At 41.3% G+C, this 23,867-nt stretch overlaps 1 protein-coding gene across 1 annotated transcript; it reads right to left on the bottom strand.

Moving 5' to 3' along the window:
• Nucleotides 1-15,813: 15,813 nt before the first annotated feature.
• Nucleotides 15,814-23,259, bottom strand: LOC138407781 (uncharacterized). The gene is made up of 2 exons (XM_069525285.1): nt 17,349-23,259; nt 15,814-17,146 (listed from the first exon to the last, which is right to left on the bottom strand). The coding sequence occupies exons 1-2, from the start codon at nt 17,453-17,455 to the stop codon at nt 16,060-16,062; spliced, it is 1,194 nt and encodes a 397-aa protein (XP_069381386.1). The 5' UTR covers nt 17,456-23,259; the 3' UTR covers nt 15,814-16,059.
• Between the last annotated feature and the right edge of the window lie 608 nt (nt 23,260-23,867).

Genomic DNA, 23,867 nt, shown 5'->3' with positions numbered 1-23,867 from the left:
GCTCCTCAGCCAGATCAGTGGCATAGTGGGTAGCGTCACCACCTTTAAGTGAGACGTTTTTATGTGGAGCACAGCGTATATCTACTCCCATGGTGGGATTTTACTCACATTTATATTTAGCCCCACAACTAAGTGGTTTTGTCTGAAGACGATCCTGACACGAAATAGCACTTTTATTTTGAATGATGTTTCCTGAAACGTCCTCAATTGCCTGCTAGACCACATTGTTGGTGAAACTTCAAAGCACGTAGTCCTCTTACAGAAGAGAAGAAATACACAACACTTTGTTCGACAATGAAGACGTTTAGTTCGTTTTCCAAATTTGCCTCGTCACACGTGTCATGTTCACACTCAACACAGTTCAGACAGATCATCTGTGGATCACACACAGATAAACAACACTCGCAATACAGAAACTACGAAAAACAAACACCGTGTTCTGATGAGCGTTTGGGTTGTTTTCATTCTCCGAGGACTGAACCTCATGGTCGAGAACATCGAGCACATCTTTTAAGATCACGTCGGCTGACTTTAACCAGCAGCGAGAGTCGTAGGACACATGAAGCTAAACACATCCAACAAAAGCACGATCATCAACTCTACTCACACAAACACCGCGCGAGCTTTCACCTTGTTGTTCATGTGAGGCATGTTTTCATGTGACAGGTGTTTGGTGTGTGCGCATTGTAAATGATCACCAGCGTCATACAAAGGCACTTTGCGTGGAGCTGGCCACGTGTGTGTATTCTTCATAACTCCATGTGTCTCCAATGAACGATAGATATAGATTAATAAATGTGTATGCTTCAAATGCAGAATGTGAAAGAAAGATATTTTTTAAAGAACTTGAAAAATGGTGCAATGAAAGAACTGTAGCCTACTGATGGGTGATTTAAATGTAGCACTGACATATCAAAAAATAATGTGTTCAGAAATGATGTCAGCAGAAAGATTCTGAAAAATGTCATGACCCAAACAAATTTAATAGACATTTCTAATGTGTTTAACAAAGGTAGCAACATTTTCTCAATATAAAATATTAGCCAGGGTGTTAGCAAATAGAATAAAGACAGTAATAGGTACGGTGGTGGGAAACACACAGGCTTACAGCATACCAGGAAGGGACATAGCAGACACAACGTGGACAACTCATGCTGCCAGATACTACAGAGAAAGCCTCACTTATATGATACATCAGAAAAAGGGGTTTAGAATGGTTGGTTTATTTGTCCATCCAATGTCTATATTGCTAAACCTTCAGGGTTGCCATTCCCAGTTGACATTAGAGGCAGGGTACATCTTGAACAGTTTGCCAGCAGGGTAACAAACAACTAGAAAATCTCTCCTGCTGAGACATTTTGAATGGGTGCCTTTTGGACGCCGCTCCTCCGCACAGAGACACATATTATCCAAGTTCACATGAAATCCAATTTCAGAGAGACATTATGTTTAAGAGAGAGAGAGAGAGAGAGAGAGAGAGATAGAGAGAGAGAGAGATGGTGAGAGCGAAAGACATTTCCAAAAGCTGCTTGATTTTATAATCATGCATGATCTAGGTCGGTGACAGAGTGACTTGACCAATTTCAGAGAGACAGAGAGAAACTCCTATCACCATCCATGGCATTTAATCTTACAAATTCAGCCTCTTTCAGGCTTCCTGGGAACATCCTGTAACTATTTGTGGATTTTATTTTGAAAATCCAGACTCCTTCGGGCTTCCTGGTAAGGTCTTGTCATCATCCAGGACTTTTATTTTGAAATACCAGCATCTTTTAGGCTTCCTGGAAACATTCAGTAACTATTTGGGCTTTTTATTTTGAAAATCCAGCATCTTTCAGGCTTCCTGGGAACATTCTGTAACTATTTGGGGGTTTTATTTTGAAAATCCACTTTTTTTCCGACTCCCTGGGAACATCCTTTAACCATCTTGGGGTTTTATTTTGAAAATCTAGCATCTTTTAGGCTTCCTCGGAATATTCTGTAACTATTTGGGGGGTTTATTTTGAAAATCTAGCTTTTTTAAATCTTCCTAGGAACATCCTGTAACTATTTGGGAGTTTTATTTTGAAAATCCACTCTTTTTCCGGCTCCCTGGGAACGTCCTGTAACCATCTGGGGGGTCTATTTAGAAAAACCAGGCTTTGTACAGACTTCCTGGTGACATTCTATTACAATGAGGGAGGGTTGTTTATTTTTATTTTCAAAATAAAGGCTCATTATATGTTTGCTGGTAACATTCTATTATTCAGACCACCCCTCAAACAAATGCTTCTAACTCAAAATCTATAACTCCTATCTGAGAAATAGACACATTGTGAGAATCCTAAGACTTTGACCGACGTCCACATATGTTTTTATTTAATAAGAGTTAAGAAATGAGACCGTGAGAGTGAGTTAGAAATTTAGTTTTCTCATCAGGAATCATTTTTTAAAGCCCATCCACTTTATTATTTTACTTACAAAAACTTACAAATTAATTACATTGCGTTGAGGAATGTCCAGTCACAGGTGACTAGGGGTGAAAAGGTATACCTTATTTCGGTATACCACGGTGGTGTAAAAACACATTGGTGACACCGCAAGATTTCCAAGCTCACGGTGACGGTAATTCATTAATTATTTTATACGAGTAGGGAACTCACAAATAAAACATTTCACTTCACGTTCACATTAAGATCAGTGGTGGTCAGTCGTCACTCTGTCACATTATAATCTAATTTTACAGCTGCAACAGTAGATTGAAAAAGCGTTTCCTACCTGTGTATATTCCATTCAGTTCAGGGCAGGCTGCATGGTCAGGGTCTTTTAGTTGGTTCAGTGACAGTCCAATCAAAAAGGTAGTTTTGGTAAACACACGCGAGACCCACATGAAAAAAGCATGGCTTGATGATGGCAGACTTCGAACCAGAGGCAGATTTACCTGCGGGCCCGGTTGACCCGGTGTGCCCTACTTCACCACCTCTTTATCCTCCGGCCAAGCGACTCCGTTCATTTGTTTGGGAGTTATTTAGCTACCCAAAACAACCGGATGGATCCATAAAGGACGACCGAGAGCCTACTTACAAACTATGCAACAAGAAAGTAGTTGCAAGATTGGCGAATACATCTAACATGACGTCCCATCTCCGCGAGTGGCATAAAAAAGAATATGCACAGCTTAAGTCCAACCAGGTAAAATGAATCATTATAAATCCCACTGTAGCCGGTCTACAATGTTTCATTCAAAGAGCATTGTTATTGTTGTTGTACGTCACGTTCATTCTCCGTGGAACGGCATGGTCTTGTTGTCTACAAATCTACAAGGCAACTCTACGTCGCTTTGCAACGCTTTGCAACGCTTTGCAATGCTTTGTCGAATACAGCCAGTGACCGTATTCGACCAACACTCACAAAGCACTGCTCAATAGCCATGAATCTGTGAGTGAAATTAAAATATGAAACCTTTAATGGCAGTGTAAAATCACATTGAACACATGAAAAACACGCAACAATCCAATGCTTAATCACAGAATGTCGGTGCCTGTGTTATCAAGATTATAAGATTTCACACTATGACCTTACTGACACATAGACTTATATTTTGTTGATGCTTATGTACTTTTACTCATTTAAACGATCTACATTTCATTAATTCCCTCAAGCATATCACACATTATCTAATGAATCTGAAATCCTTGATTGATTTTCTTCATTTGGTCAAGAGACCAACCTCAGTCTCAGACAGTGATCACTGTAGCTATCAGTGCAACATGTGTATAGTAGCTGCCTAGCTCAGGATTCGTGTATGCTCCGCAATGATGTGCATCATATAGAAGTCAACCTGATAAACCCCCAGGGGCCGCCATGTTGTGCAGTCGCCATGGAAACGGTTGCTTCTTGAAAATCTTCTTTGATGATTGATGTGGGGGCAACCATCAAAGGGGTTGCTGGCCTGCAAATCCTTATCAAATCCAATCAAAGAACCAAAAACTGTAGACATTAAAGGATATTTCTTTGGTCCTCTTAACTACCAAACATATTTTGAAAAATTTGAAATGTTAATCTTTTATGTGGCAATGACATTGACTTGAAACTGAGAGCAGGCACTGCAAGTCAGAACTGTTCATCAATAGGCAACACAAGCACAGCATTCTGTTTACAGGGTATATCTTAGAGGCTCATAGAATCAAAACACTAACTCAATCATTGTCTGCCAGACGATTCTGACCTGACTGACCTGACCTGACACTGGTGAATACACCATAACCACCCATATATATATATATATATATATATATAAGGTGAAGAGTATAGGTCCAAGGACAGAAACTTGAGGAACTCCATGACTAACTTGCATGTGCATGGAGGGGTCATTGTTGACGTTAACAAACTGAAATCTATCTGATAAATATGATTCAAACCAGTCTAGTGCAGTTCCTCTGAATTTATAATAAGGTCAGTTCAGGAAAATCAATAGAAGAAAATTGGTTCAAACATAAATCTGGTTCTATGGTTTCAGGACCAGACAATGTATCTATGTATGTGCTATTCGTGGGGAGGAGGTGGTGGATTTTGTTTGCATGGGTTCAGACCTTCTCTTTATCGTCTTGCAAATAATCTATTGTCTTTGTCAATTAAGCCCATGCATTGCATTGACGCATAGTTACATTTTGGGGGAGGTGCATGTCAGGTTAGGGCATAAGGCTCAGTCTGCACATGGTTGAATAGGGCAATGCACCAATCCTCGTTAGTATAGTGGACAGTATCTCCGCCTGTCACGCGGGGGCCAGTCGCGTATAGCCGTAGAGGACTGACAGCCAATCAGATTGCAGCATGCTGTGTCCCGTCTCTCTGGTGCTGCTGAACGCGCTGCAGAAGCCTTGTAAGACAGGGGAGTGGGTTTGATTCCCACTAGAAGCAAATATAGTTTATGTTTTCTTGATTTGATCAAATGTTTTGAACTTTATACAATTAAAATGGTATTTAATTCTATTTCATCTGTTTGTTGGGCTCCTTTCCATTCTATGGTACACTTGTTTAATTCATTAAATACTTAATACAGTTCTGAAGCAAGGCTAACATGCTCACAAAAATAATAACACAAATAAAACACAAACTAAATATATATAAATGGCAGCGTAATGTTAAACATAACAGTTATCAATTCCTTAGTTTGGAATGAAATTGAAATAAAACACAAAGTCAAATGTGTTCTGGCTTTTATAGTTTTTATTCTTTATACAGAATTGACAATTAAAATAAACATAAACATAAACAACTGTCATTGTCATTTTTTTTGCACCATCCATCTATTTCGTTCAGCCTCAAACCATTGGGAAGCTTGGAACTCGCTCCAGGTCATCTCCTTGACCATGCCCTGTGCCTTGAAGAAAGAGAAAACTCTGGAGGGGCAGTAGATATATTTCCCTTGTACTCCAGGGAAGCAGGTGTGGATGTGAGGGCTGTTAGGGCCCTGCTTTAGAGGCTGGTGACAAAACCTGCACAGGCGACCAGATGGCAGAGGCTCTGTGGCGCTTCTTTTTTTCCTCTCTGACCCTTTTGCACTCTGCAGCCCTCTTCTTGGCAGCATCAAGTTCCCGCTGGAAATATGTAGAAGCAGCAAAGTCTTGGAATGACATTCTGGATTCTTTGAGCCCTTCCTCGGCATACATCTTGAAGACTCTTGTGGAGCAGTAAAAATAATTAGCAGATGGCGATTGATAGTAAAAATGAACAGAAGAGCCATCGCCAAGGAAGCGGGACTTTGGCTGGCCACAGGCTAAGCAGTTCCTGGTTAATTTCCTCTGCGTCTGCGGCTGCTGCTGTTGTTGTTGCTGCTGCTGTTGCTGTTGTTGTTGTTGTTGTTGTTGTTGTTGTTGTTGTTGTTACTGCTGCTGTAGAACCACTGCCACAATCCTTGCCACTGCAGCCCTGGTAAGTGTGTCATCCTGAGTGAGACCAACGGGGGGAGGGTTGATAGGGGCAGGGGGTAAAATTGCGACGGGCACACTGACTGTCTGGCTGCCTGTAGTCAAACTGTGCCACAACTTCCTTGTTTCTGATGCCCTCTCTGAGCTGGTGTTGAGACAGGAGCTGGTGTTTTTTAATTTGGCAACATGTTTCACATATCTTGATATGTGTTGCCACGTGGTGGGATGGAGGAGGCTGTTGGGGTCCCTGCACGCCCTCTGCACCATGGCAGCATAGTCCACATCCACTCGCCTCAGAATGTCTTTAGCTCCCTGGTGCTTTATCAGCAGTTCATCAATGGCGGTCCTCATGGGTTCTGTCCACCGACTGTGGTCAAGAACCTGGATGAGGCCACCTGTTTTAACAGGTCCAGTGCGTTTGGCCCTTGGAGAGGAGGATACGGGTAAAGGCGTAACCCCTGGCAGGTCTGTAAAAATAAAGAATACGTTGAAAGTGTTGCTCTTTTGCTACAATTCAGGTGATTCATATTGTGAAAAACTTTAATTGAATAAAATTGTTATGCAACTGCATCATTAAATGAAATCTGTGAAACAAAGTGGGATATGAGGCATCGCAGATGAGTAATTTGAATTACCTGTACCTGAACTTTTGTAATGACAAAATCTGAAATCTGAGAAGAATCTGAAAGAAATATGTACATGCACAGAAAGTGCAGCTGGATACCCATCACCTCAGCCTCCTCTTCTAAACATGTAGAAGAACCTATGTTTGCTTTAAAAAACTCAAAATATGATTTATTTTTTTTCATTTTGGGCTACTGTAAAAACATGTGCGTGTAAAATGTAGCCGGCATCGAGAGAGGAGACTCCTAATGTAAATTCAAAGGATACATTCTGAGGTATTTTAAATAATAATTCTTATACTTGGGTCAACATCCATCCATCTATCAGCAATACAAGTCATTACAGTTTAATAACTTATATTCTATCACTGCCAAAAGAAACAGAAATATTTCCACCTAAATCTTTCATGCAAAGAATTCACACAATGATGGTATAAACAATTAACAGCTTCAGTAAAACACAGTAAGAAAAGTTGTGAATCTAGAGAAAAGAGTGAAAGGTTCTGGATAAGTGTCAGTGAGAGACTAAAAAGGCCTCCAGATATGTACAGACTGTAAGAGGTCAGGATGTAAAAACCCACATACAGTATGTAACACCACTGTACTAAGACACCTCCACCAATACCACTGAGAAACATGGAATGACAACTTGAAGAAAATAGCTTGACTTACAATTGAGTTGTGTTGATCAAACTTGATGATAACGTCTAAAAAAAAACTTGATACTGTACTTTACTGTTGCCGCCGATGCTCTTCTTTGAATACACAGGTGTGAAAACGGGGAAACAGCGCCCCCAAATTACACTCAGTGGCCAAAAATATATTACATCCGTAGCGTTAAGAGACTACCATAGAGAATGAATGAGAAAAGTTAAGGAGCAGGGATTTCCGGTTCCGCTGTCGAAAACGGGGAAACAGCGCCCCCAAATTACACTCAGTGGCCAAAAATATATTACATCCGTAGCGTTAAGAGTTAAGGAGCAGGGTTTCCGGTTCCGCTGTCGAAACGGGGAAACAGCGCCCCCAAATTACACTCAGTGGCCAAAAATATATGACATCCGTAGTGTTAAGCACTACCATAGAGAATGAATGGGGAAAGTTAAGAGAGTTAAGGCTTACTATACGCGGCCCGGGCGCGGAAGACCGGGGTTCGATTCCCCGACGGGGAGGAACATTTTTCTTTCATTCCTGGCGTTGACTAGTGTCCCCATCTTGTTATTACGTTGTTATTAATTATTTCATTCATTCATCTAGTACATTCGTTCTTTCATTCATGTCCCATGGAAATAGCATTAACTTTATAACCTTACCGTAACATTTTTTCGTGGTGTTGCTAAGTTAAGCTCACGCTACTTTATACTGTATGTGCAGCAGGAACAGAAAAGCAAAGATATCGATGTTATTCAGGAAAATTTTTCTTTACATAAAATGTTGAGAATTTGCTGTGAAAGTGAAATAAATAAAAAACCTGAATCCACACCTGCATGGTGTTTCGAAAGTTGAGTAGAGTGATTGAAATGTCAACATGTCCTTCTGGAATTAGTTTATTTGTGTAACAGACAATGAAAACCATTTGAAACTTTATTCTTGGAATATCATCCAGTGTATTTCCACCACGCGTGGGGCAGCTGACGTGTTGATAGTATTTCGGCAGGACTTTCTTCATGTTGGTGCTGTTAAAATCCCCGGCCACAATAAAGGCAGCCTCCGGCCTTGAAGTCTCTGTCCTTTCGATAACTCCATACAGCTCCTCCAGCGCTGTGTTGTTGTCAGCGTGCGCCGGCACATACACTGCTGTTAGAACTACAGATGTAAACTCCCTCTGCAGGTAAAAAGGCCGGCATCTGATCATGATGTGCTCTAAGCTGGGAGAACAGTCCGAAGAAATGATCTCCACACCTGAGCACCAGTTGTTGTTAATCATAAAGCAGACACCCCCTCCCTTACTCTTCCCTGAGTTTATTGTCCGGTCCTGGCGATGAATGGAGAAGCCGTGCGGGACAATGGCGGCGTCCTGGATTGAGGGGTCAAGCCAAGTCTCCGTGAAAACCATAACGTTACAGTTCTTAATGTCCCGTTGAAACGCCATCCTGCTTCGGAGTTCATCCAGCTTATTATCCAGGGATTGGACATTTGCCAGAAGTAAGCTCGGTAGAGGAGAACGGTTTTCGTGTTTCCTCAGCCTGACTAGGACCCTCGCCTAGGATCCTCGCTGTCTTTGTCTCCTGCGCCACGCAGGTAAAGCGTCAACAGGTAACCACGGATACTCGCCATTATTGTTGTTTGCTGGTCGTGGTGGTTTTTTGCTGTTTGCCAGCGACCTGATGAGTAAAAGTTGTTCTCTATCATATTGAATGATAGGGCTCGCTTGGGCGGTTTGAATGCTGCAAAAAAAGTAAAAAATAGACAGAAAAAGTAAAACATAATGACACTAGAAAGTTGGTGAGGAGCTCGAGACACGGCAGCCATCCTCGGAGCCAGTGTTTTTTCAAAAGACTAACTCACAACCATTTTCTGCCGGACGATTCTGACCTGACTGTGTTGGAAAAGAATTGAGACAGAAGAAGTTTTTTCTGCCCAGTTTTGAGCTGAGGACCTTTCACGTGTTAAGAAAACTGATAAACAGTGAATCCCCAGGGCCTGACACTGGTAAATACACCACAACCACCAAGCGGTTTTCTGAGGGGAGCCAAATCTCATTGCCAAGAATTTGCTACTAGGAGTCCTTTGAGATTTCAGAGGAGAGATTCAAAACTGCATGAGTGTTAGGAAATTGTTGTTATCGAGGAACCACTATTACAACATTCATGGTGGTCACTGTACAAAGACAACACAACCAATGACTTATCTTTAACAGAACAGCGCCACCCTAGTCTCCATATGGTTGATTTTGGTAATGCACCAATCCTCGTTAGTATAATTCAATTCAATTCAATTTATTTGTATAGCGCCAAATCATAATATACATTATCTCAAGGCACTTTACATAGAAGGTCAGGACCTTAAAATCAAAATATAGAGAAACCCAACAGTTCCCACAATGAGCAGCACTTTGGAGACTGTGGAGGAAAAAGTCCCTCATTAACAGAGAGAAACCTCTAGAACCAGACTCAATGTGGGCGGTCATCTGCCTCAACTCAGACTATACTCCACCATAAACTCAAATCAGTTTTCTGAGGGGAGCAAAATCTCATTGCAAATAAATCCACTGTCTTGTACAAACGGAATTTCCAAACTTGCTCTACCAGAGTAAAATTAAGATATTGAGACTTTTCTGGAGAATGTGGGCATCGATCCATGATATACCACAGAAGACCTGTTTACCAAGGAGAATTAGCTCAAATGGTAGAGCGCTCGCTTTGCACTATTGAACTGTCAGTTACTCTTTGTGGGTGACATCCACTCTCTTGTACCTCAACGTAAAACATCTCAGTATCAGAATCATCTCAGTATGCCTCTGCACACATGTGTGCATAGGCTTGCTTTGGTTTCTTGAAAACAGGTCACTTCTCTTTCTAGATCCTCCTTTAGGTTCTAACATAGTAGTGGGAGAATTCAGCTATTTCACCTCTGTGGCCCTTTGCCTATCCTGAGATTGCTTGTGACCCTAATGCGTCACACCATAGCAGGGTGGGTCAAGGGCTTACACGTATCATCAGCTATTCACACCTGTACTCAAGAAGCTCCAACACTCCACTGGTTGGTGGGAGGTTAAACAACCTGCATGTTTAACACAACAACTCTGAGGATAGGTGAAGATCCTAGAGTGGTAAAATACCCAAAACCTCCCACAAGACTGTTAGAACTAAAGAAGCCTCTTGGGTGGTAAACACAGCAGCAGGGTCCAAATGTGTGATGTATGAACGATAATGCCGAGTGTACAGTTAAGTTGTGAGTGTCACAAGTTTACCTGGGCGTTTTCACTGAAACAATAACACATGGTGAGTGGTTCGCAGACTTCACAGTCATCAGAACATAAAGGTGATAATGCTCCTCAGCCAGATCAGTGGCATAGTGGGTAGCGTCACCACCTTTAAGTGAGACGTTTTTATGTGGAGTACAGCGTATATCTACTCCCATGGTGGGATTTTACTCACATTTATATTTAGCCCCACAACTAAGTGGTTTTGTCTGAAGACGATCCTGACACGAAATAGCACTTTTATTTTGAATGATGTTTCCTGAAACGTCCTCAATTGCCTGCTAGACCACATTGTTGGTGAAACTTCAAAGCACGTAGTCCTCTTACAGAAGAGAAGAAATACACAACACTTTGTTCGACAATGAAGACGTTTAGTTCGTTTTCCAAATTTGCCTCGTCACACGTGTCATGTTCACACTCAACACAGTTCAGACAGATCATCTGTGGATGACACACAGATAAACAACACTCGCAATACAGAAACTACGAAAAACAAACACCGTGTTCTGATGAGCGTTTGGGTTGTTTTCATTCTCCGAGGACTGAACCTCATGGTCGAGAACATCGAGCACATCTTTTAAGATCACGTCGGCTGACTTTAACCAGCAGCGAGAGTCGTAGGACACATGAAGCTAAACACATCCAACAAAAGCACGATCATCAACTCTACTCACACAAACACCGTGCGAGCTTTCACCTTGTTGTTCATGTGAGGCATGTTTTCATGTGACAGGTGTTTGGTGTGTGCGCATTGTAAATGATCACCAGCGTCATACAAAGGCACTTTGCGTGGAGCTGGCCACGTGTGTGTATTCTTCATAACTCCATGTGTCTCCAATGAACGATAGATATAGATTAATAAATGTGTATGCTTCAAATGCAGAATGTGAAAGAAAGATATTTTTTAAAGAACTTGAAAAATGGTGCAATGAAAGAACTGTAGCCTACTGATGGGTGATTTAAATGTAGCACTGACATATCAAAAAATAATGTGTTCAGAAATGATGTCAGCAGAAAGATTCTGAAAAATGTCATGACCCAAACAAATTTAATAGACATTTCTAATGTGTTTAACAAAGGTAGCAACATTTTCTCAAGAAAACAATCAGTAGAAGAAATAAATACTGAAATTAAACGCCTAAGTAAAAATAAAAGTCCAGGGTTGGATGGTCTACCAACTGAATTCTACATGGCAAAGATGAAAACCAAACAAATAATAAAACCTGGAAAGAAGTTGTAGAAAAAATGAAAAATTATAGAACACTATAGGCCATTAAGCATGCTTAATGGGGATTATAAAATATTAGCCAGGGTGTTAGCAAATAGAATAAAGACAGTAATAGGTACGGTGGTGGGAAACACACAGGCTTACAGCATACCAGGAAGGGACATAGCAGACACAACGTGGACAACTCATGCTGCCAGATACTACAGAGAAAGCCTCACTTATATGATACATCAGAAAAAGGGGTTTAGAATGGTTGGTTTATTTGTCCATCCAATGTCTATATTGCTAAACCTTCAGGGTTGCCATTCCCAGTTGACATTAGAGGCAGGGTACATCTTGAACAGTTTGCCAGCAGGGTAACAAACAACTAGAAAATCTCTCCTGCCGAGACATTTTGAATAGGTGCCTTTTGGACGCCACTCCTCCGCACAGAGACACATATTATCCAAGTTCCAAGTTCACATGAAATCCAATTTCAGAGAGACATTATGTTTAAGAGAGAGAGAGAGAGAGAGAGAGAGAGAGAGAGCGAAAGACATTTCCAAAAGCTGCTTGATTTTATAATCATGCATGATCCAGGTCGGTGACAGAGTGACTTGACCAATTTCAGAGAGACAGAAAGAAACTCCTATCACCATCCATGGCATTTAATCTTACAAATTCAGCCTCTTTCAGGCTTCCTGGGAACATCCTATAACTATTTGTGGATTTTATTTAGAAAATCCAGACTCCTTCGGGCTTCCTGGTAAGGTCTTGTCATCATCCAGGACTTTTATTTTGAAATACCAGCATCTTTTAGGCTTCCTGGAAACATTCAGTAACTATTTGGGCTTTTTATTTTGAAAATCCAGCATCTTTCAGGCTTCCTGGGAACATTCTGTAACTATTTGGGGGTTTTATTTTGAAAATCCACTTTTTTTCCGACTCCCTGGGAACATCCTTTAACCATCTTGGGGTTTTATTTTGAAAATCTAGCATCTTTTAGGCTTCCTCGGAATATTCTGTAACTATTTGGGGGGTTTATTTTGAAAATCTAGCTTTTTAAAATCTTCCTAGGAACATCCTGTAACTATTTGGGAGTTTTATTTTGAAAATCCACTCTTTTTCCGGCTCCCTGGGAACGTCCTGTAACCATCTGGGGGGTCTATTTAGAAAAACCAGGCTTTGTACAGACTTCCTGGTGACATTCTATTACAATGAGGGAGGGTTGTTTATTTTTATTTTCAAAATAAAGGCTCATTATATGTTTGCTGGTAACATTCTATTATTCAGACCACCCCTCAAACAAATGCTTCTAACTCAAAATCTATAACTCCAACCAGGAGAAGTTCAACACTTAGCTCCAGGAGAAGAAGGTTCTCCAAGAAGAGCTGATGAAGCTCAAAGCTTCTTGTCATGAGGTCTGCCACTGTCATGAAGCTGATGTTTCCAGTAGGGAGCTCAATGGAGAGAGTAAAGATGATGTCACTGAGGAGAACTCTCTCTCCAGTGTTCTCTCTGAGAACCTAAAGAAGACTTCACTCTGGAAGAGAATCCGCCACGCTCTGGGGTTGAGAAAACCACAGCGTTGGAAGAAGTCAGCAGTTCCCATCCAACAGCACCTGAGCTGACCTTACCCAGTGTTGTAATGTAACAAAGTACAAATACTTCGTTACTGTACTTAAGTAGAAATTTAACATATCTGCACTTTGTTTTTTTATTTTCTTTTTCTGACAACTTTCACTTTTACTCCACTACATTTCCCAAGTAAAATGTGTACTTTTACTCCAATACATTTCTCCTAACCATCTTCGTTACTCATTACTACAAATTAAAATCAGAAGAAATTTGTGTTGATGACGTAATGCCGTCAACATTTGTTTTCATGTCAACCGCTAAGCACGAAGAAGGAGAAGTCCTGCTTGTCCGGGCATGTCACATTATTGATGCCATCAAGGAAGCACTTGCTACCGGCTCTGCTGCAAATGTTAGCGCTCCGGTAGCAGATGACGAGCATCTCGACTAAAGTGGCGAACTTGGTGAACTTGCCGTATTTGCAAGCAATATTTTCGTACGTTGGAGTGAAAGATTCTTCCTACCGGATTAAGTGCCTGCTATGCCTACCGAGAGTGACTGAAATATTGGCATTCAATAACTCCCCGTCCAACCTGAAGAAGCACATCGATGGATGTTAAATTAATTTTAGTTCAATGAAGCCATAATGTCAACATTATTTAAGTGATCGCTGCCGATGACTGGCTCTCCATCTCCTCTTTAGTCGCATCCATTTTTTTCGCCTAAATATGGATTTATCCTCACCCAAAAGGCAGAGCATTTTCTCCAGTCCCTGCAAAGAGAATGGACCTCACTAAGGAGGGGGCCCCATATTTCATGGGAATTTCCCCTCAACCCACGGGGGAAACGTGGGGGGCAAGTGCCTACTGTTGTATTCTTAGTTAGATTTTTTTTTTTATTGCTGAGTTGCTCAATGTTCTTTGGGCTGTTGTTTGTTCTCATGACTGCAATAAGGGTCCGAAGGAAGAGTATAACGCCATTTTCCAAAGCTATTAATGAACAGCATATTGTTAGTGTCGTTAAATGTTAATGGGTTGAAAAATCCAATTAAAAGGACTAAGATCATTTTAAAAATGAGCAAACTTAACGCTCAAGTTATCTTCATCACCTATAACTAATACTATTTCCAATAATGTGACGGACCATCCAGAAATTAATAAGGAGTTGGTCACACATAGCAGATTATATTTTAATTTTGGCTGGTGTGTTACTTTTTTAATCCATTTAAAACAACCTGTTTATAATCAATTTTCATAGTCAATGTTCAAATGCTTACCTTATGAGTGAATAACCAACGTGGACAACTCATGATGCCAGATACTACAGAGAAAGCCTCACTTATATGATACATCAGAAAAAGGGGTTAAGAATGGTTGGTTTATTTGTCCATCCAATATCTATATTGCTAATCCTTCAGGGTAGCCATTCCCAGTTGACATTAGAGGCAGGGTACATCTTGAACAGTTTGCCAGCAGGGTAACAAACAATAAGTGTCTCTAATTAACCTCTACTTTCCATCTCCCACACAGACATGAGGAGGACATGTTGCCTCTACACAGAATGGCCAAGGCCAAATTGGGATTAGAACTAGGAACCTTCCTGCTGTCACAGTGCTAACTGCTGCTTGACTGTGCTGCCCGCTGAGTTACATATGTAAAGACAAATATATTGCTGTTCTTCTGAATGTGATAAGAGATTGTAGAAATGCTCCGGTGCTCAGTCAAATGGAGAAGAGTCAAAATACACAACTGTCTCCAAATGTATTGTATTTGTTAAATATTGTCTTGCTTCAAAAACAATTATTGAAACAAACTGATTTTTGAACAGTTTTTGTTTGCTTCACAAAAGTCATAAAAGTGAAGAAAGACACAGATTGAAGTTTTTATGTGTTTTATACGTGGTGCAGCAGCAGTGCTTGAGCAAACACAAAATGTTCCCATCATCATTTGTTTGGGTTGATAATCTCTCTAACACAGATGGTGTCTATGTGCTACCAAGGTCAAGTGATTGCAGTTATTATGGGTGCCTTGCTGAAATCGACGAATGTGACTCAAGCTCGCTCTCTCAAAAGAGCGAGAAGCCAAAAACTGCTGTTTTTCAGCCACTTTTTTTGTGTTTAAACACTTCTCCTAGCCACAAACGGAGTCCGACAGACATGATTTTTACATCTGTTTTCATTTCTCCATTGACTCCCATGTTCATTTTTGAAGTTATAATTATTATAATTTTCAGAAAGGAGAAAAACTAAAAAAAAATTCTAACTTGCTCCCACGGCCTCATTTCTGAACTCTCACCAATAAAATAGATCTGTACGTTCGGGGAAGTGTTGGGATTCTCACGGTGTTTTCATTTCACAGATAGGACTTATAGTTTTTGAGTAAGAGACATTTGTTTGAAGACTGGCGCTAGAGCACAGCCCTCTGACTTCCCCATTGACTCCAATGTTAATCTCAAAAAATGATTCCTGATGAGAAAACTAAATTTCTAACTCGCTCTCACGGTCTCATTTCTTAACTCTTATTAAATAAAATTGTTATGCAACTGCATCATTAAATGAAATCTGTGAAACAAAGTGGGATATGAGGCATCGCAGATGAGTAATTTGAATTACCTGTATCCATCGAAGATTGACTTTCTGCTTTAACACCCGTCTGTTCCCTGGTCTGGACACCTGCTTCCGTGCACGGCTGTGAGGACAGAATTGGCACTGCTCCAATCGGGGGGTCCTGAGCACTGCCACTGAGTTCCTGAAATAAATACAGTATTTAGCATAATGGTTTATGATTCAGTGAGTCAGTCAGTGAGTCAGTTCATGATTCACTGTTAGTGACCAATCTGGATTACCTGAGGGTCTGTGCCAATCTCAGCAGCAGGACTGTGGTCCATCTCAAGCTGGATGGATGGCTGTATCTCCATGGCAACAGGAATTGAGCTGGTGTGATGCTCTTTGTCCATGTCCCAGTCCAAGGCAACAGGGCAGCAGCCAGGCTCCACATACTCCAGTCCAAACCTCTCCCCAGTGTCCTCGCTTGAGAGGAGTAGCGTGGGATATTTTGCCCTTCCTGTGACACTCACAGAGGCTAAGTTCAGCTGTGCAATGAGCAGTGGGTCGAACGCAGCTGGAAGTTGTACACTCGGCTGTTTTAGGTCCACAAACCTCTGGAAGTTCCAGCGCACCACCCCGGTCATGGCCTGAGCCTGGAAAAGTTCATTTGAAACCCGAGTTCCCGTGACCCACCGGGCTTGGTGTGCGTGGAAGCCCTCCTGCTGAGAAGTGCCTCTCACAGGGATCCAAACAGGTACGGCAGCTTTTTTGCTTTTGTTATAGTTGAGCTGCAAGCTTCCACCGTACCTGTAGAGGATTCCATCCTCCACCTCAGGGTCGCTCAGACAGCCTCTCAATATGTGGACACGCTGAATCTTCCATGCCTTTAACATGGAGGGCTTAAAGAGAAGTACATCGTTGACATCTTTCATTGAGTGGAAATGATGCAGAACATCTTCTACTCTTCGCAGCAGTTCTCTCGGCTGTGGCCCCTTCGTCCTGCAGTGCTCTCTCACATGCTGCTTGGTGGGATTAGCAGGAGAGATTCCACATGCCGTGTATGCCTCCTTCAACTTTTCCATGTCCCTCTGATCCACAACAAAGAATGCAGCTGAGAGAAACTGGCAGAAGGAACTGTACAAAGGATGATGCTCTGACACGCACTCCCTGGAAAAACGGCGCATGCATTGAAAACCGTCTAACTTAATTGTTATGTCTTTGTTAAACTTGTGTCTTGATGCACAGCTGTTTGCCAGGTTCCCAGATGTTGCCTCTGCCTCTATTGCTGCCATGGTCCTCCAGCTGTCCCATAGGAGGTGTTCATGGAGACGCGGGTCCAGGATCTTGAATGGTGCACAGCAGTCCCTGACACATTAAAAAGAAATGTTATACAACTTAAAAGAATGACTGTGAATGTTTTTCTTGCAGAAAAAAATGTGTCAGTGAAACAGTTAAACCTGAATTTGAAATTTGAGCAAATTTGAAAAATGTATCATCCTAACACCGAAATATACTTTAAATATAGAAATGTAATATTTTGCTGACAATATGAACCGCTCCTGTTTACCTGTCCACCCACTGGTAGTTTGCCTTCTCCACTCCTGCTGCAGTGTAGCGTCGATCCAGACCCTCGTACAATGGATTCAGGGACCGGTCACACTCAGACTGCAGCATTACCTAGCTCAGGATCATCCAGTTCTCATTCATGATGGAATAGGAGGACATGGTGCCTGATGACAACACCACCTTCCTTGCCACCTTGCGGGTGTGATCTGCCCTTAAAGCCCGTCCAAAAGTCCCTTGCAGCAGAAGGGTGAGAAGGTGTCCCTGTCTCCTATACTCCTGCACCACGCAGTCGACCAGATAGTGTGAGGAAATTGACACACCACACCAGCCATCGCCATCCGCATAATCTCCAAACTGAGCAGGAGTGTCCACCTGTCTAAGAAGCCCAGTGATGGTTTTCTGACCATAGACCCCTGCCTCACCATCCCTAATGTTCTTTACACTCAAGAGGTAGGCCAAATGAGCTCTTTCATATTTAAGGTGAAGCACCTCTGTCAGCTGCTTGCTCATATCGTCCGCTGATCTGCCACTGTGTCTGAGCTCATCCATGACAGATTTACAGATGGCTTTTTTAAATGTCAGGAATGCTGGCACAATGCTGCTGATGCGCTGTGGTAACATCTCCAGCCATTGGGGCTTATCCGCGTGCCAGTACTTCTTACAAACCTTACAAGTGAGTCGTGAAGCTAAAATGTAGTACTGGCCAGTGATGCCTACTATGACCCTTGGCCTTCCAATGCCACTAGAAACTACCAGTGGTTTAGTACAACCATGAAGGCAAGGCAAGTTGTAGTTGTTCCTCACCCTGTCCATGATTGCATGCTCTGGCTTCCAAATGAAAAATGGATGAATATGGAAGTAATGTGGTGAGGGCAGTTCAGAGATGGTGTCTATGAGCTCAGGCTGAGGTGGATAACGCCACAGGGACAGCATGTTCATCAGGTGACGTACTGGACGCGATCCTGACCATAGACCTAACGCCTCCATCTCACACTTCATCCATATTTTCTGCTGGTGGGAGCAGTTCCACCGCGCAACATCCTGATCGTAGCCTGGGACAGAGGCTGATGCCTGCCTGGGCTGGGGCACAGGAGTTTGCAGAGGTGCTAAAAAACACAAGCACAAAAAACTACAGTAAAAACACACATCCATCCATCTATCAGCAATACAAGTCATTACAGTTTAATAACTTATATTCTATCACTGCCAAAAGAAACAGAAATATTTCCACCTAAATCTTTCATGCAAAGAATTCACACAATGATGGTATAAACAATTAACAGCTTCAGTAAAACACAGTAAGAAAAGTTGTGAATCTAGAGAAAAGAGTGAAAGGTTCTGGATAAGTGTCAGTGAGAGACTAAAAAGGCCTCCAGATATGTACAGACTGTAAGAGGTCAGGATGTAAAAACCCACATACAGTATGTAACACCACTGTACTAAGACACCTCCACCAATACCACTGAGAAACATGGAATGACAACTTGAAGAAAATAGCTTGACTTACAATTGAGTTGTGTTGATCAAACTTGATGATAACGTCTAAAAAAAAACTTGATACTGTACTTTACTGTTGCCGCTGATGCTCTTCTTTGAATACACAGGTGTGAAAACAGGGAAACAGCACCAATAAAATACACTTGGTACACAAGTGGCCAAAAATATATTACATCTGTAGTGTTAAGAAACTACCATAGAGAATGAATGGTGAAAGTTAAGAGAGTTAAGGCTTACTATACGCGGCCCGGGCGCGGAAGACCGGGGTTCGATTCCCTGACGGGGAGAGACATTTACATAAATATCTGTTAATTATGTTACTATGCTTCCCTGCAGACTCTCCACTTCCTGGCCCTAACTGAGACCTTGATCACTCCAGCTGCCCTCTCATCTGCCTGCTCCTTTTCACACCCCCTGAGACAAACAGATCGAGGAGGAGGAACTGGTCTCCTCCTCTCCCCCATGTGGTCCTACCAGGTCCTTCCCCTGGACCACCTTCCCAGATCTGCTTTTGAATTCCATGCTGTCTCTGTCACACTTCCTTTCAAACTCAACATTGTGGTGATCTATCGCCCTCCTGGTCCTCTCTGTGACTTTTTGATGAGATGGATGCCCTCCTGAGATGCTCCCCTGACGATGGCACACCGCTCGTTGTCCTGGGTGATTTCAACATCCCCCCAGAGAAGCTGCGCTCCTCTGAATTCATTGACCCACCGGGCCGGGAATCAATTCGATCTTGTCTTCACAAGGTCCTGTAGTACCTCGGCACTCTCTGTTACCCCACTCACTGTGTCTGACCACCACACTGTCACTTTCTCTCTCCCCTTAAAATTCACCACCTCCCTCGCCCCCAGACCTCACATGTATGGAGGACGAGAAATGACTTAAGTATAAATAAATAAATGTAGAAATAAATGTGGAAATAAATGCATAAATAAATGTGGGAATAAATAAATAAATGTGGGAATAAATAAATAAATGTGGAAATAAATAAATGTGGAAATAAATAAATGTGGAAATAAATAAATTTAGAAATAAATAAATGTGGAAATAAATAAATACATGTCTTAATTTTATTTCCACATTTATTTATTTATACATTTATTTATTTCTGTATTTCTGTGTCATATGCAAATGAGTAAGGGCAGTCCTAACCTCAGTCTTGAGCAGGATTGGTCACAGGAGTGTGATGATCCAGTTCTACTACTTCTGCCTGTCAGTGCTGACTGTTGTGCAGTAGCTGCTGTTTGCAGTGTTGAGTCAGTTCACACTTAAAAACAAGTTCATAGTTCATCTTTTAGTAACAGATTTAAGATAATGTGTTAAGTTATTATTATAAATCCATGGTGTCTGATCATGTCTGCGTGTCGCTCCGGTCATTTTATCACCTGGTCCTGACTGTGAGCGTCTCCTCTCATGTTGTACTGAGCACAACATGTTGACGAGTCATTTTTCATGATGTTTAAATGAGTTTAATAAACTCTGGAATCAAACAAACACTAAGTAACTTCATGTACTGATCAGGTCCTGATAACTAGTGATGAGAGTTTATTAGTTACAGTGAGAGCAGCTCAGAGAGGAGGAGGAAACAGAATGAACTAGTGATGAGAGTTTATTAGTTACAGTGAGAGCAGCTCAGAGAGGAGGAGGAAACAGAATGAACTAGTGATGAGAGTTTATTAGTTACAGTGAGAGCAGCTCAGAGAGGAGTAAGCAACAGCGCCCACTGCTCTTTGCAAAGAAAAGTCTAAAAAGCTTACAGCACCTGGTATTCCCAGGCGGTCTCCCATCCAAGTACTAACCAGGTCCGACCCTGCTTAGCTTCCGAGATCGGATGAGGTTGGGCGTGTTTATTTGTATTTTTTTCCTTTTATTATCAAAAATACATAATTTGCATACATTTTATGTACAAAATTACATTTTATATACATATCACGTCTTTGTCTCAAACTACTGTCTGAGATAAGACTCACACATCCAAAGAAAATAAATATTAAATCACAAAAAGACACATAACAACATCATCCAGTGGGTGTGACATTAGATTCACAAGTTTTAATGGGCCATGTTTGGCGCTATTGTAACCCTTCTAAGAAGGAAGGAATATTCATTTTTCTCTCATGTCCATCACACTTTCACCCGCATTGACTATTTTTTGGTTGATAATAGATTTCTCTCATAGGTATCTAATTGTAAATATGATGCTATTGTTATTTCCGTTCATGCCCCTATTTCTATGGATATTTGCATTAATTAGCTTTAATTCTACGTGTGCGCCATGGCGTCTTAATACACGCCTTCTTTAAAATGATGATTTTGTTAACTTTGTCTCACAACAAATTGACTTCTTTGTGAGCTTGAATAAAACACCCGATGTGTCTGCCTCAGTACTTTGGGAGGCCTTAAAGGTATACATCAGGGGGGAGATAATCTCCTATGAAGGATATGAGAAGAAACTGAGGAGGGAGAAATTAACTTAGCTGACGCAACGCATATCTGAACTTGACAGGTTGTACGCTACCTGAACTTCTATGTTCCCAGTTCTATGAGCATGGAGATAAGGCCAGTAAATTATTAGCACACCAATTACGTCAGGCATCTACATCTCACCATATCCCACAAATTCAGACTAATTTGCGTATCACCACTGAACCCATGGAAATTAATAATGTGTTTAAGGAATTTTATTCAATTCAATTCAATTTTACTTATATAGCGCTAATTCATAATTTACATTATCTCAAGGCACTTTACATTTAAAGGTCAAGACCTTAAAACAATATTAACGTAGAGAAACCTAACAGTTCCCACAATGAGCAAGCACAGGCGACTGTGGAGAGGAAAAACTCCCCCTTTATGTCTTTCTATTCATCTGATCAAGATACCACTCCTGATTTTGCCATTTTCTTTGAAAGTTTGGACATTCCCTCACTTGATCAACCAGCTGCGGAAGAGTTAGAGAGGCCAATTACTATCGCTGAACTTAATACAGCTGCATCATCTCTGCAAAATGGGAAAAGCCCCGTTAGCCTGCACCAATAAGCATATTAAATGTTGATTTTAAAATGTTATCCAAACTATTAGCATTACGTCTGGAATCCATCCTCCCTTCCATCGTTTCCTTGGACAAAATGGGGTTCATTCGGAATAGGCACTCTTTCCTTAACCTTAGACGTTTGTTCAATGTACTTTACAATGTCTCCTCTTCTGACACCCACGAAACTGTGATATCATTAAATACCGAAGAGGCATTTGACAGAGTTGAGTGGGATTACATATTCTGTCTTGGAGAAATGTGGTTTTAAGAATAGTTTTATTTTATGGATAAAGTTGCTTTATTCAGCCCCACAAGCCTCAATCAGGACGAATAATTTCCATTCTGAATATTTTCGCCTTTTTCGTGCTCTACTAGACAGGGTTGCCCTTTGAGCCCTCTATTATTCGCAATCACTATTGAACCTCTCTCGATAGGCCTTTCGGTCCAACCACCTTATTACAGGCATATTTAGAAATTATATTCAGCTGAGAGTTTCCCTTTATGCTGATGACCTACTTTTATATGTTTCCAACCTGCCTGTCTCAGTTCCCGCTGCTCTTGCCACTCTTCATTCATTTGGTCAAATATCTGGATATAAATTAAATTTAACAAAAGTCAGATATTTCCCATTAACCCCGCTGCTAAGAAGTATCCCCTGGAAAACCTTCCCTTTAAAGTTGCTCAATAAAGTTTTGTATATCTTGGTATTCATGTTATGCACAAATCTGAAGACCTCTACAAAGCTAACTTTGCCCCCCTATTGACCCGAAACCAGAAAGACTTTGAACGATGGTCTCTGCTTAATCTGTCTTTGATTGCACGTGTCAACTCTGTTAAAATGAATGTACTCCCAAGACTCTCCTACCTGTTTCAGTGCATACCACTCTTCCTCCCTCAGTCTTTTTTTCGTAAACTAGATAGCCTGATCTCTGAATTTATCTGGAATCAGAAGTTTCCTAGGCTGCAAACAATATTTGCAAAGGCCAAAGCCACTGGGAGGGCTGGCCCTGCCAAATTTTAGGTTCTATTATTGGGCCACCAATATCAGGATTCTCAAGCACTGGCTTCAATATGAGGCTTTAGATCCTCCCCCAGCATGGCTGGTTATGGAGGCAAGTTCAGCAAAACCAGTGACCTTGAAAGCCCTAGTTTACTTCCCTATCCACTCCTCCATTTTTCCCTACACCAAGAATGTGATTGTTAAGACCTCACTTAGGATTTGGGTCCAGTTTAAGCGCCACTTTGGCCTACAGACATACTCTATTTATGCACCACTAGCGGCTAATCAAGCTTTTCCTCCTTCCTTTATAGTGTTTTCTTAAGGTGGACGAATTTTGGTATTCATAACTTCAAAGACCTGTATATGTATATATATATATATATATATATATATATATATATATAATGTTTTTGCATCTTGCAACTTTTAGTTAAATTCTCACTTCCTAAGCAGCACATATTAGCAGATATTTACAAGTCCGCAGTTTGGTTCAGGATACATTCCCTAGCTTTCCTAATTTACCCTCTGATTCTGCTTTGGATGGCTTCCTGACGCCAATTCCTACTCTTAAAGGCTCTATCTCATATATCTATAATCAAATTAATATTTTATGTTCAGAGCCCCTAGGCTTAAAGTCACTCTGGGAGGAGGACCTGGGTATGGTGATATCAGAGAAAGTCTGGACAGAGATTTTGAGACGGGTACATAAATCCTCTATTCGCGCTAGACACAGTATTAATAAGTGTAAAGTTGTACACTTTACCTATTACACTAAGGCTCAACTGGCTAAAATTTATGATGGTGTAACTCCAACTTGTGATAGGTGTCAGCAGTCTCCTGCAAACCTTATACACCTGCTGGCATTGTCCATCTCTACATAATTTTTGGGTTGAGATTTTTAAGTAGTAGAAGTTGGGGAAAAAATAAAACCAAATTCTCTGAGTGCAGTGTTTGGGGTTGCCCCCCCTTCCCCTTCCCATTCTAAG

This window comes from Paralichthys olivaceus, chromosome 5 (genome assembly GCF_024713975.1).
Source record: "Paralichthys olivaceus isolate ysfri-2021 chromosome 5, ASM2471397v2, whole genome shotgun sequence".
NCBI classification, from domain to species: domain Eukaryota; kingdom Metazoa; phylum Chordata; class Actinopteri; order Pleuronectiformes; family Paralichthyidae; genus Paralichthys; species Paralichthys olivaceus.
The sequence above is the reverse complement of the archived record's forward strand: the minus strand, read 5'-3'. Positions and strand labels throughout refer to the sequence as shown.